Source organism: Podarcis erhardii, assembly GCF_964252035.2.
Source record: "Podarcis erhardii genome assembly, chromosome: 1".
In the NCBI taxonomy this organism is placed as follows: domain Eukaryota; kingdom Metazoa; phylum Chordata; class Lepidosauria; order Squamata; family Lacertidae; genus Podarcis; species Podarcis erhardii.
The window spans coordinates 100144286-100158564 of NC_138497.1; the positions used below are offsets into that span (position 1 = coordinate 100144286).

At 42.2% G+C, this 14279-nt stretch overlaps 1 protein-coding gene across 1 annotated transcript in view; it reads right to left on the reverse strand.

Annotated features, from left to right (window-relative positions):
- Positions 1 to 14279, reverse strand: part of LOC309346569 (von Willebrand factor D and EGF domain-containing protein-like) — a 205064-nt gene that overhangs the window by 97926 nt on the left and 92859 nt on the right. The window contains exon 13 of the mRNA XM_081870442.1: positions 2065 to 2201. Coding sequence (XP_081726568.1) covers positions 2065 to 2201 — 137 coding nt within the window. The remainder of the gene's footprint in view (positions 1 to 2064; positions 2202 to 14279) is intronic.

The following is a 14279-nucleotide window of genomic DNA, read 5'->3' on the forward strand; positions in this document are numbered from 1 at the left end:
CCGAAGTCCTTCCCCTCTCTAGGTAGCTGGAGGGAAGGAAGGAAGATATACTAACCCTATGCTTACTCTGTTAAACAATAATCATAATTGGCGTCAAATCTGGCTCTAAGATTTGCTGGTGTTGTAATGTATTTATGCATAAAACAAACACCAGTGGCAGACCTTGGTGTCTCAAACTTCAGTGGCCTCCTGGTGATGCCAAAATCTGCCCGCCCATCTCTCACATTCCATTGGGAGTCATAGCTGTGGCGCCCCAGAAGCTCCACGCCTGGTGTGACCGAACCGATCATGCTCCCCTAGATCTGCCTTTGCAAACACCCTGCTGATTACACTATTCTGTCAGTGACTTTAGAAACAGTGCCCTTCAGAATTTAATAGCAAAAGCTTCAAAACCTAAACATGCAATGTCAAGTCTTCGGGGGGGGGGGAATGCATTTTAAGTGGGGGGGGGGACAACTGTAATATTTGAAGTCTCGGTTTTATGTTTTCAAGTCCCCCCCCCCCTACTTTGATGAGAGCTGGAAAATTGCTTTTTTTTAATATAAAACTGAAGCAGAGCAACTTGAGTTCCTCATGGTATTGGGAACTGGATTTTAAAATGGATGGATCAGACCTTCGCAGCTCAGTTATCTTGGCTGATGGCAGTATTATTATTATTATTATTATTATTATTATTATTATTATTATACCCCACCCAACTGGCAAGGTTTCCTCAGCCACTCTGGGTGGCTCCCAACAGAATATTAAAAACACAATAAAACATGAAACATTAAAAACTTCCCCATGTCAAAACTGGAAATGTTATTTCAATGCCTGAATCCTATCTTCTGTGGCAAGTGCCATTTCCACATTCCCATAGCTGGAGCAACTTCATGTAACAACATCTGAAGGAATGTAATTTGTGGGACAAACTGATTGTGTCATCCTATCAGTAGCATTCCTGACTGATGCTGGATTTGGTAGTATTTGTGTGATTCTGTATTTCAAATGCATGGGATCTAGACATGCCCTTCATGAAACTTATGGCTCACAACACAGTCTATTTGTACATAAATATTCTATGTGGATCTCTAGGATTGTAGGATACATCCTGTCACATAGAAGTCTACTTTCTACAAACAATTTCAGAAAGTTCTGTATCTTTCTGCTTCACTGGGAAAGACTTTTTTGTAATGAATCCAATTTTGAAACACTCTGATGGAGAACCCCTCTCATCCCAATAATTCTTAACCATACATTCTTTTATATGCAGCCTTATAAAGCTATCATATTACATGATTAAGATGTAGAATAATAATCTTAATAGTCCACCATTCAGTTGTAGACTACAGCTGCGTATCTGGAAGCTTGGATAGTTAGCTATGATACTTAAAATTCAAATGCATTTAGAAATACAACCAAGCGTATAGATTCCAGATGCACCAAATTGAGAAATAATAATACTGTGATTTCAAGCATCAGTGAACTAGGGTAAAACTGGGATAAAAGCTCGCAGAGAAATGGAAGAGATTGCATGGTTTTGATTCACTTATGGACCAATCTTGAGGTGATGTGACACCAATTGTATAAAGTGTACATGCCAGAAAGAAAACTTATCACTTCCAGTTCCAATAATAACAGGCAATATACACATATAACTAGACTAAGAGAATCAAACCACTAGATGCAGGCCAGTAAACAAGAAATAGGACCAGCTGAGATTCATGTTATCTCTCCAGCTTCACAGTATTAGAGCCATGCCGGCTTAGACTCAGGCTGCTTCAGACATGGGGTTTATTGCATGCGTTTTAGTGATGATATTTGTAGTACTTCTGTCCTGATGTCTAATATTCCTTTCACACTGCAGCATAACATTATAGAACTGTGGCTTTTTGTGGGAAAACCCAGTGATAAGCTTGTGGGTTTATTTTCAGAAATGTACTATGGACACGCCACTATCTCCCAATGCGATGTTTTTTGCCACTGAATACTACGGCAAACATTGCTGTCTGTGCTCAGTAAATTATAGACCTAGAGAATATGTAAAGGTTCCTGACGAAGAGAGCCCCTTTCTGTATTGCTTACAGTCATCCGGGTGACCTCACAATGAAGATCAGAAGAATCTTTGAAGTTGTGTCCAAACACGTGGATTCTGCTACAGTCAGATGTCCGGATGTCACAGAAACCCCCATTCATTAGATCTGTGATCTCTACTGGATGCTCTATAAGGGAAACAAACATGTAGCAGTGGAACTATGGTACATGAGCATGCACATAATTTTTTGTATTGCTTTTATTACTTCTCTTTAGCTTTACCTGCAGGCGCATGTCCTTTGGAATCCCACTCTGAGCATTCATATGTCACCAAGCTGACATTCTAAATACAGGAACTTTGGAGTAAAGGTGGGGAGCATTAAGGAATGAGGAAGCCTATACAGGAATGGCTGGGTGGGCTTTACTTGAGAGATATATAGATATATATATATATATATATATATATATATATATACACACACACATATATATGTATGTATGTATATATATATATATACATATACATACACACACACACACACACACACACACACACACACACACACAGTGGTACCTCTGGTTAAGTATTTAAGTCGTCCTGGAGGTCTGTTCTTAACCTGAAACTGTTCTTAACCTGAGGTACCACTTTAGCTAATGGGGCCTCCCGCTGCCGCCACTGCGCAATTTCTGTTCTCATCCTGAAATAAAGTTCTTAACCCGAGGTACTACTTCCAGGTTAGCGGAGTCTGTAACCTGAAGCATTTGTGGCCCAAAGCATTTGTAACTGTATATGTATATACGTACCACTGTATATGTACACACACACACACACACAGCAACTGCAACCACTTATCTGTCACCCTGTCACAAAATTGCTCCACGCTGCAGTTACTGCTTTTAAACTCCATACACTCATCCTAGATAGCTTATGCTGAAGGCTGATCAGGGATTTCTGAAAATACCCTTAATCCAACATAATATTTGGTAATCTCATATATGTGGCACTTGAAGTGATCCCATAAGTGTGTATGTGTGGGGAAAATATGTCAAGAAAAGGTGTTCCTCTGAGGACTTGGATCTGAGCAGGATCAAAGATTCCTGTTGAATGTTGCTCAAGGGGATGTTCATCGGAAGCTATTTGATAAGCCATCCATTGATTGTCGTTTTGATGGTTCAAGAATTACTGCAGATCATCCTTATAATAGCAAAAGCCATAGGATATGCGACAATTCCCCCAAGCAATATTATTCCATTCCGTGTGCGGACAACATTAGCCATACTGGTTCTGCAGTTTCAACGGTCTGCAGTAGGGACAGAGGTAGCATTTTAAAGCAGACCAGCCTAATTCACCAATCCAGGAGTTATACGTGAATAGGAATGCAGGTGCTATCAACTGGATTTTGTATTGCAGTTTCAGTTCAAAGAACGTGCATAAGATTGCACATTTTTACTGAAAAAATGTGAACAAATATGCATATTTCAGGGGAAGAATGCATTAAAAAGCACACAAAATGTTATTTTAGTGGAAGAATGTGTATAAAATGCGTATAAGGAGAGAGGTAAGAGGGGGCAGAACTTCTACCTGCACATTTCTCCTTACTGACCTTGAAGCCCATGGGTATTTTCAAAACCAAGAACAAGAGAGAAACACCAGCTGTGGGTTACTGCTACCTTCCTGGTCTTTTGCTCTGTTGCTATTATGCAAAGGGATTGCGGGGTTCTTTCTGTGGATGCAGGTAAGAGTCTGGGTGGGTTGGAGAGTGGAGGCAAAAGGTTTTACTTTGTTCAGAAGCTGCAGAGTGAGAGTCTGTTGGCGCAGAGTGGACCCCTCTTTGTATGAGACAGAGGAGGAGTCAGTGGGCTCACATAGGTGAGAGGTGGAATGGGGTTGTCATTGGGACCATTTAGTTCAGAGTGTTGAATGTTCTTTTGTCTTAACCCAGGAATTTGGTTAAACTGGGAATTCTAATGGTAGTTTAGCTCTGTTTGCCTTATGATGCAGCTGTTAATTTCTTCTTATGTAATGGATCTTTTTACAATTTTGTAATTTTTATATATTGTAATTTTCTATGTATGTTTTATTGTTTTGATTTACTGCTCCCCAGTCTGGGTTTGAAAATATTCAATGAAGAGTGGAATATATGTGTTGTGCTTTAAACAAAGAAACAAAGAACATATAGAAACCAGGTACAATTTAAATGTGAATTTTTTTGTTCGTTTTTTTTTTTTTTCCAATCCTGTTGTATATATTTTCACAGGAGTGTAACTAGCACAGATCTTGGAGTATGCTTTAAATAAAAATAAAAATATTTTTTCTTTTTTAAAATCAACATTGTGACTATTGCAGAACTATTATAACAATTATTCAAGTTATTCCTATAGGGAGTTTCCCTTCTACTTTAACACCTTGACTATAAACATATTACACATTAATTTCTAAATTCAAATTGTTATCAAAATCAAATGATACATGGATGTGATTGTTTAAAGTCTTTATCACTTACTGGTGGTTGATTTATTATATATGATTTAGCTGGATATTGAGGCTTTTATGCAATATAGTCCTATACTCAGAAGTAAGCCCTTGCCGACTGCACCGGGCCTTGCCTCCAGGTAAGTGTGTGTAGGATTGCAGCTTTAATGTTGTGAATTTAGTAGGAGCCCTTTCATAACCTGTCACCCTAACAAAATGCATTGCGCCTCTACCTTCTGTAACTGTTGTGATTTTGATGGGAAGCTGCGTGAGCCTTCCAGGTTTTGGCAAAGGTCATTCTAGCAGCTACTAATAAATTCAAAATGAAGTCCTGCAGGATTGCACACATACACAAAAATGCTATTAGTTTCATACTGCAAAATAAAATAAGTGATATTGCATATCTGCTTCATATTTGTGAAGGCAGGATTTTCTCATTTGTTCTTTCTCATCGGGATGTATGGGATGTTAGAGGAGGGGTAGTACCTCTGGTGAGGGACTTGTTGTCCTCCTTCGGGGTAGTTTGTCTACCTTTGGTCCCCACCCTGCACTTAACTCTCACCTGTGGCTCCTAGAAGCTGTCAGCATGTGACAGAGGCCACATCCCGGGAAATGACTTAGACTGACCAGCTGAACCAGGTGAGGGTAGATGATGGGTCTCAAAACCCTCTGTGAGTTAGAGACTTTCCCTGCATGCAAGGACAGACCAGCAGATTGAGTGGATGCAATTTCATTGACTGTGCAATCCTATTATTTCAGAAAGATCTACATTGTTGAATGTGCTAATTTATTAGTATGTTGAGGACTACAATCTAAATCATCAATATATTCAAAGCACGTATGTATACCTTCCTTCCCTTGTAAAAACAAACAAACAAACAAACAAACAGATGAATGATTGTGTCTTTGAGCATCTCTAAATGTCTACTCAGAAGTAAATCTGATGGAGTTCAGTGGAGCTTACTGCCAGCTAGTGGTGGAGAAGAAATTAGGTTTGGAGCAGATTTAAACTGAATGTCCACTTTCCAAAACAATATTCAAAGTGAAACACAGCAGTCCTCAGTAATCCGCACTTGTCAGAATTTTGCAATGCAATTTTTCAACCAAACAATGTTTCGAAAAAATGCATGTATTAGGGGAAAGTTTTCATTAAAAAAAATAAGATACTGGTGAAAATTAACATACAAACATTAATTATATTAGGGAAATCTGCTTGCAAAGGTAGTACTAAATCAAAACATCATATGAAAATTAGGAGAAATTCACCCCAAAAATGCCGATGAATTTCCATGAGGATTTTTTGAAGAATGCAAATTGCTGTAAAATGTGAAGAACAAAGAGTTGAAAAATGAGAAACTGAGAAAACCAACATTGGCAGATCCTTCCATCCATATTCCCAGGTAAGTTGGTCTAGGATTGACATTAAACATTTAATAGTACCCCTTTTCCAAGTACTAGCTGCTTCTTAGATGTCCTCTCCTTCCCTCTTGTAAGCCCACCTGACTGGCTAGTTATCTTAATGAAAGAGTAAGAATTCCCCACATGGGAAAAATAGATCCAAGAAGCAACATGAATGTGCTCTACCACTGCAAAGCACTTCTTTTATTTCCCTTGTTTTCTGCTGTTGTTTTTTAAGAGCCATCAGTAGTATTAACAGCATCATTAAACAACAATATTGTATTTACAAAGAGCCAGTTTCCTGCTTATCAGCATTCATCAGCTAGTTCAGTAGTCGTGTAATACACAACACTATTAGGAAGGCAGGATGAGCAGTTTTGATAAATGATGGGTAGCGCATAAAAATAAAGGCTTCATTATGTTTTTCATGAGGTTTTAATAGCACTGCCTACTATTCCCTCTAGAATTTCCAAGTTTTTGGAATTTACAAATCACAGTCAGCCACAGCTTGTAGTGTTAGGTCCCACTGAGTTATTTATGCAAAGCATGATGAACTACTATTGGCTGGTTGCAAACATCCCCTTCCTAGACAATGTGTTTGAGTGGGTGGTAGTTGTTACCCTGCTGATCCTGTTGAACCTTTCAGCAGTTTTTAGTACCTAAATAGGTTGTCTGGGTTAGGCTTTGGAGGTATTGCATTACAGTGGTACCTCGGGTTACATACGCTTCAGGTTCCATATGCTTCAGGTTACAGACTCCGCTAACCCAGAAATAGTGCTTCAGGTTAAGAACTTTGCTTCAGGATGAGAACAGAAATCGTGCTCCAGTGGCTCGGCGGCAGCGGGAGGCCCCATTAGCTAAAGTGGTGATTCAGATTAAGAACAGACCTCCGGAACGAATTAAGTACTTAACCCAGGTACCACTGTACATTGGTTCTGCTCTCACCTGGGTAGTCAATTCCAGAAGCTGGTGCTTAAAATGGCACAATTTTTAAAATCAACATTAAAATCTCATGGTTAACACTCCCCTTGGCAGTTATATACTACCCTGCTTCCTGTATACACTCTGTTTAAATGGATTGTCTTCAGAAGCATACAGGGAAACCATGGATCCCCCTTGGTGTTTATGATACTGTATATGATTTGTCAAGGCTCTATTTCATCTTCCATGCTAGCCAACATCTACACAAAGCTGCTGGAGGAAGTCAACTAGGGATGTGGGCCGAGGTGTGACCGGTATGCAGATGAAACCCGACTCCACACCTCCTTTTCATCTGATCAAGGAAAAACAGTGGGCATTTTAAACCAGTGGACTGGATGAAGGTCAATAAGCTAAGATGTAGTCCAGACAATACAAAAACACTGTTGGCAGGAGGGGTTTGTTTGACAGGAAGTGGTCCTAGAGTTAGCATTGTCAGTTGAAATTGAGGTCTAAGTGACTTTTAAGCAGCTCTGGATGATCAGTCAAATACACCCATATCTTGACAGAAATAGTCTTCTGACAGTTATCCATGTTCTGGTGACTTCCTCCATTAATTATTTCAATGGTCTTAGAACCCTGTCCAGAAACTTCAGCTGCTGGTCCAAAATATAACAACTAAATTATTAATAAGGGCCAATGCTATGTTGGCCTCCAATTCATTACCAGGCCAAACTCAAAAGGTTGGCCATACCTTTAAAGCCCTAAATGAGTTGTGACTATTTTGCCTGAAAGTTGCTTTCTGCCACATGTACCTGCACCTAATGAAATGAGAAAGATGGTGATCAGGGAAAGGGTCATTTCAGTGACCCTTAAATAATGCCCTCCCTGGAATAGATTCTCTTAGCATCTTGATTAATGCCTTTAGGTGCCAGACAAAAACCGTTTTAATCTTTCAGGCCTTTTAATTTATAAAAACTGCATTGCAGCAGCATCATAGTCTCTGTTGCTGTGTAAAGGTTTGCTGGGGCCTTCCTGCAAAGTATCAGGTTTGTATTTTGCTTTAATTTCTTACATCAGAGACTCCTCTTTTTGTTCTGTTTTATACCGGTGCTGGCATTCTTTTATGTTACTGTGTTTTCAGCAGCAGAGAGTATGCTCCTGCCACCTGGGCTGGGCATGCAGGGTGTGCCCTGAGGGTGGTGGGGCACAGAGGGAGCCCGCTGGGCCCACAAGAATGCTGCCTTGGCAACATCCTCACATGGCGCTCCCCAGCCAAGGAGAGGGGCAACCCCCCAGGTCCCCCACACGACGCCCCTGTGTGCTTGTACTGGGTTTCATGTGCTTTTATATTTGTATTGTTTATATTTCTACTGCCTACGTCATATCTCATACAAGATATTTATATATGTATGCATATGTTGTTCAGTAGGCCATACAAATACGTAAAATATTTCAGATATCAAGGCCGGAGCAACAAATCTATTCTACCAGTACTGTGGTGCACGTGGAAGGCATCCTGCAGTAATAAGTACAGGCTGAGTACGTAGCAACAGGTGTTTCCAACTTAAATTGGAACCTGGCGGATTTCTGCACTCTGGTCAAAAGTGATGAATGCAGACACCTTGGTATCGGCTGAATGCTAAAATGCAGCCTTCACTCTCTCTGCTCCAATGGTTTCTTCAGAAAGCAGAAAAGCATGTTCTAGTGGGATGTGACCCTGCTACATTTTGGAGTCTATAAAGCCTTTCCTAACAAATTAGGGGAGCATCTTTAGCCTGTGAGTGCACTGCAGAACTGGAGCTTCAATAAAACATTTTCTACGTACTGTGACAGTAGGGTCTGTTTAAGAGTTCTTGCAATTGCTCTAGTAGCCTGTTGAGACTGGTTGGGGTCAACAGTGTAAGAGTGATGCCTGCTTGTATAATGAACCCTCATGCCAGTTGGATCCTTCTGAAACCTGTGCTTTGCAGCCTTCACAGTCTCAGGGATGTTGCCCTCTGTAATAACCTTCTCCCATTGTTCTAGGGAATATGATTGTTTTCAAGCACAGGCATTGCCATATGTGAAGTGCACTGGAAATGCACCAGGTCCCTACTTTTCATTCCCAGGCATGTTTTCAACATGTATTGAAATGGTCATAATGTACAATTAATTGAGAATTGTCATTGTTAGTGTAGTGGAAAGCAGAGCTGTACAGAACACCCCATCCCATGCCTATTTGGAACAGGTTCTGCTGATAAGCACTGTTTTGTGAAAAACACACCCATTGTTTTTAAAAACCGTTCTGACATTTGGACTCCACCTACAACCTGTTTCCTCTATTCCATGGGTGGGGAAGTTCAGGCTCAGGTGCCAAATGCAGCTCTCTGGGCCCTTAGAACTCTCTGCAGATCAACAGGCTTTGCACCCTTCTAGAGTGTTTGCAATGTGTCCTTGCTCCATCATAATACCTCTCACTTTCCCAGATGGAGAGGTGGGTGGGTGTGTATAAACCACTGACTTTTGTATGGGTAGAATGTACTCTACTGTATAAAAAAAGAAAGAAAGAAAAAGGTATGAATCATACTCATTGCTCCACCCATCTTTGTGTCTATTCCACCCACCACTGGCATGTGGACCCTGGAAGGTTGACTGAGAGAATGCAGCCCTTGAGCTGAAAAAGGTTCCCCACCCATGTTCCAGATGTTCATCTGAATCTTATTCTGTTCATGGACCAGAGGTATCTGCATAATTACAACTATGTACCTGAGTAATAAGAGAAATAAACTATAGATGCAAGGGAGGAGAGAGCTCCAGCTGTGCATAAGAAGGAATATCACTCATCTAGCTTCCTTCCTATGCGTACTCTGTGCTTACCAACTTTCCCTCACCCACACAATATTTAAGGAGACATGAAACCTCTATTCCATGCTTCTAACCACCCTATAAGGGACGCGGGTGGTGCTGTGGGTTAAACCACAGAGCCTAGGACTTGCCGATCCGAAGGTCAGCAATTCAAATCCCCGTGACGGGGTGAGCTCCAGTTGCTTGGTCCCTGCTCCTGCCAACCTAGCAGTTCGAAAGCACATCAAAGTGCAAGTAGATAAATAGGTACCGCTGTGGCGGGAAGGTAAACGGCATTTTCATGCGCTGCTCTGGTTTGCCAGAAGCGGCTTAGGCATGCTGGCCACATGACCTGGAAGCTGTACGCCAGCTCCCTCGGCCAATAAAGCGAGATGAGCGCCGCAACACCAGAGTCGGCCATGACTGGACCTAATGGTCAGGGGACCCTTTACCTTTACCTTTAACCACCCTATAGGTGTCTTTTAAAGACTGCACCAACAGGAAAGGAAAATCAGCTATTGCTGGACTTGTAGTGTAATGTACTGTAAGCAAATCTGACATAGTATTTCAGTTAATGTTCTAATTGCTACATTACAGGGTGGGCAGGGAGTACTGAACTCTGTTGTTTCAGGTCATACTACCCAGTTGTCCCAGGAACAGTGCTTGACCTTAAGCGTGTTGATGGTATTTTTCCCCCTTAAATGTGGATAGATAAATTTGAGGTTCCTAAACTTTCATGTCATCTTTAATGAAACGGTGCAGAATTTTGTTGACACATTAATGTGTATAATCACATTAAAAGGACAAATAGCAATTAAACTGTGTGTAAAAAAAGAAAAGAAAAAGAGTGTGCAAAAGGGAATGCCTTGCTTGCTGCTTATTATGCATAGTCCCCTTAGCAGCAGAGACGGCAGCTCAGGAATACTATTAGGCATATTTAAAATGGAAAGAGAGTCTATGAAGCAGGGGGTGGGGAATCTAGGGTTTACTAGATGCTTCTGTATTACAACTCCCATAATCCCTGATCATTGACCATGATGGGTCTGATGGTGTCTGACAGCATTTGGAGGGCTATAGGTTTCCCATTCCTTCTATTTACACAACAGAGTCCTGCTTCCATTCCCCTCCCACTGTGGAATGCATGTACTCACCCACTGCGACTGGCTGTTTAAAGGGATGGAAGGCCTCCATTATCCTTGGCCAGTCAACCCCTCTCTGCTCTGTCAAGGAATTCAAATTGAAGGGGCATGCCCAGCAAGGTGGAAGAGGACAAGGAACAGAACTCTGTTATGTCCTACAAGGATCATTCCTCACATACCAGCTGTGTGGATTTGATTGAGCCTTTGGTGTTCACGTGGTGCTTTACTTCCTAAGAGCTCAAAGCAGTTTATATCTCAGCAGTCCTTATTCTAGCCTGATCACAGTATATATTTCAGAAGTGGTTTGGGGTCAATTCAGCAGATGCTAACCCTGGCAAAAAACAAACAAACAACTCAGCCAAGATTCTCTGCTAGAAAAAATAAAGAAAGAAGAAAAGAAGAAAAAAAGAAAGAAGAAAAAAATAAAATATACTGCCCTGCTGAAGCAGCTGTTTCCTCTGGGACAGACCAATGACAGTGGCTGGTTTCTCCTCTAGTGTCCCAACTTCCAGCAGCTGTCACAAGGTTTACTTCCTTTTCTTTCCCAGAAGCCCTTTGGACTCCTGGACTCTGCATTCTAATCCCACAATCATTGACTGGGGCAATGGCAAGTTTCCAGGAGCTTCACTTGGCTTTTGGCCTGGTATACTTAGCATGGCTGTGATGGTTGGGGCTGATGGGAGTTGTAGTCCTGAATACCCAGAAGGCACCAGGCTAGCAAAGGCTGCTCCAGTCTCCACTCAGGTTCCTTAAAGCTGGGTAGACTGTAAGGCCAGAATTACAAGGGGCTTTCCTCCTTTCCTGGGATGCAGGTGGCCCTGTGGTCTAAACCACAGAGTTTAGGACTTGCTAATCAGAAGGTCGGCAGTTCGAATCCCCATGACAGGGTGAGCTCCCATTGCTCGGTCCCAGCTTCTGCCAACCTAGCAGTTCGAAAGGACATCAAGTGCAAGTACAGTAGATGAAAAGGTACTGCTCCGGCAGGAAGGTAAATGGTATTTCTGTGCACTGCTCTGGTTCTTCAGAAGCTGCTTAGTCATGCAGGCCACATGACCCGGAAGCTGTCTGCGGACAAACGCCGGCTCCCTTGGCCTACAGAGCGATATGAGCGGGCAACCCCAGAGTCATCCACGACTGGACCTAATGGTCAGGGGTACCTTTACCTCTTTTCACAATGACCCAGAAAGATGACTTTGGCATAATCTATAAGCAAACTTACTTGTTTCAAGATGTGGACTTGACTCTCTTCCTCTAATTCTATAGCTGACGACTGAAAATTAATCTTCTGCATCTTGGTTCCTATGTATGCATTTCTATCTGGCCTTTTCAAAGTGCATCCCCTGCTACTCTTGGAACAACTCATTCACTATGCTCTTTAATGCCTTTAATGCCACGGTGGTGCTAGCAAAGTTGGCATCATGCCGTTCTTTATCTCTTGATGTCAAAAGAACTTCCCATGGTGCACAAATCAGAGGCTACACCTGCAAATTCATCATTATGATAAGCTGTCTTGGCAAGCCATTTACAGTTGAAAAACAACTTTATGTTTGGTAAATTCATCCCATGGAGTGCTTCAAACTGGCACTTTGTACTCTATTTATGTTCTTTGCTGCCCATAAAGCTGCCCTGTTACAGGTAGTGCATCAAAACCCTTGACCCGAAATTCTGGCTGAGCTGCCTTATTCGTACACTTGCCGTTCAGATTGCATCTGCCCCGTCTGTAACATACTGTTAACAACCATTCAACAGATTAACTGCTGAAGTCTTGAGCTTCAAAACTTCAGCTCTCTTCCTGGTTTCATTTTCCTTCTTGTGTCCTCTTAAATGGCTTTGCTATATGAAACGTCGAAGGAGCACTTTGGTTCCTTCCCACTGCTACTACTTCCTGCTTCTATTTTTACAGTAGCCATTTTCAGACTTCCTGTCTTCAGGGGATGCTTTCTAAAGTGCTCGGGAGTCTCCCACCCCTTGAAGATCGCAGTGACATTAAGTTTAAAAGGAAAGGCAGGGAGATTTCTTTTGGGAACAGGGTGATACAGCCTAAGCAGGATTAAAGGCTGTCCCCTAGCCAATTGGCTGACATCGCCAGTGACATCAGCTGATAGGCAGGTGGATGTAGTTTTAGGGAAACAAACTGGATGCCCAGGCAGTCAAAGATGCCTGCAGGCCAGATGTTCACCGCCTCTGTAGTAAATGGTGGGGACATGAGAATTCTGAAATTAATGCTTTGCAAAACAGGTTATCTCTGTTGCATATTGAACCTTGATTATTCATAAAGGTAAAGAAGAAGAAGAAGAAGAAGAGTTTGGATTTGATATCCCACCTTTCACTCCCCTTCAGGAGTCTCAAAGCGGCTAACATTCTCCTTGCCCTTCCTCCCCCACAACAAACACTCTGTGAGGTGAGTGGTGCTGAGAGACTTCAGAGCAGTGTGACTAGCCCAAGGTCACCCAGCAGCTGCATGTGGAGGAGCGGAGACTCAAACCCGGTTCCCCAGATTACAAGACTACCGCTCTTAACCACTACACCACACTGGCTCTCACAAACACTCTGTGAGGTAAAGGTAAAGGGACCCCTGACCATTAGGTCCAGTCGTGACCGACTCTGGGGTTGCGGCGCTCATCTCGCTTTATTGGCTGAGGGAGCCGGCGTAAGGCTTCCGGGTCATGTGGCCAGCATGCCTAAGCCGCTTCTGGCGAACCAGAGCAGCGCACGGAAACGCCTTTTACCTTCCTGCCGGAGCGGTACCTACTTATCTACTTGCACTTAGACATGCTTTCGAACTGCTGGGTTGGCAGGAGCAGGGACCGAACAACGGGAGCTCACCCCGTTGCGGGGATTCAAACCTCCGACCTTCTGATCAGCAAGTCCTAGGCTCTGTGGTTTAACTCACAGTGCCACCCGCGTCCCTATTTTATTGATTATTCATAGCTGTTGGTAAAGCAATATGTTTATTAAACAGGGTTGTATACGGCTCCCTAGCTGGGCTCCAAGAAAAGACCTGCAACAGGCCAAGGCAAGAGAGGCGTTAGGAAAATCTGGAGGCTGAGTAGACAGGTGACAGTTGATTTACTATGCCTGACTAGAAGACAGTGTGATGCTTTAAGAAAAACATGCTCATGGATAATTCCCAGTGTATGAACCAACAGGAAAAACTCCCTGCACTAAAGAACCCATGTTTAGTTCCTGTCACTTTAAGCTACTTAAGTGAATTATTATTTACATGCAGGGACTGTGTGTGCACATTGATGCAGGACAAATGGCTCACTGTGAATAATTTAAAACACAAATGATCTCATTATCTACAAACAAATATTTATTATGAATGGTTGCTGTTTTGAAATTGTTTGGGCAGGTAATGTATTTATGTTTTAAAAGGACGATTTTGAATTGCAGGGGGTGGAGAGGAGGATGTTCCCTTTACAGTGTTTTCAGCCCACTAGGTTTGAATTTCTTTTTCATGCCTGCACATAGTATTTTTTAGAGAATGGTTTTGCCACTTAAAATCAGAG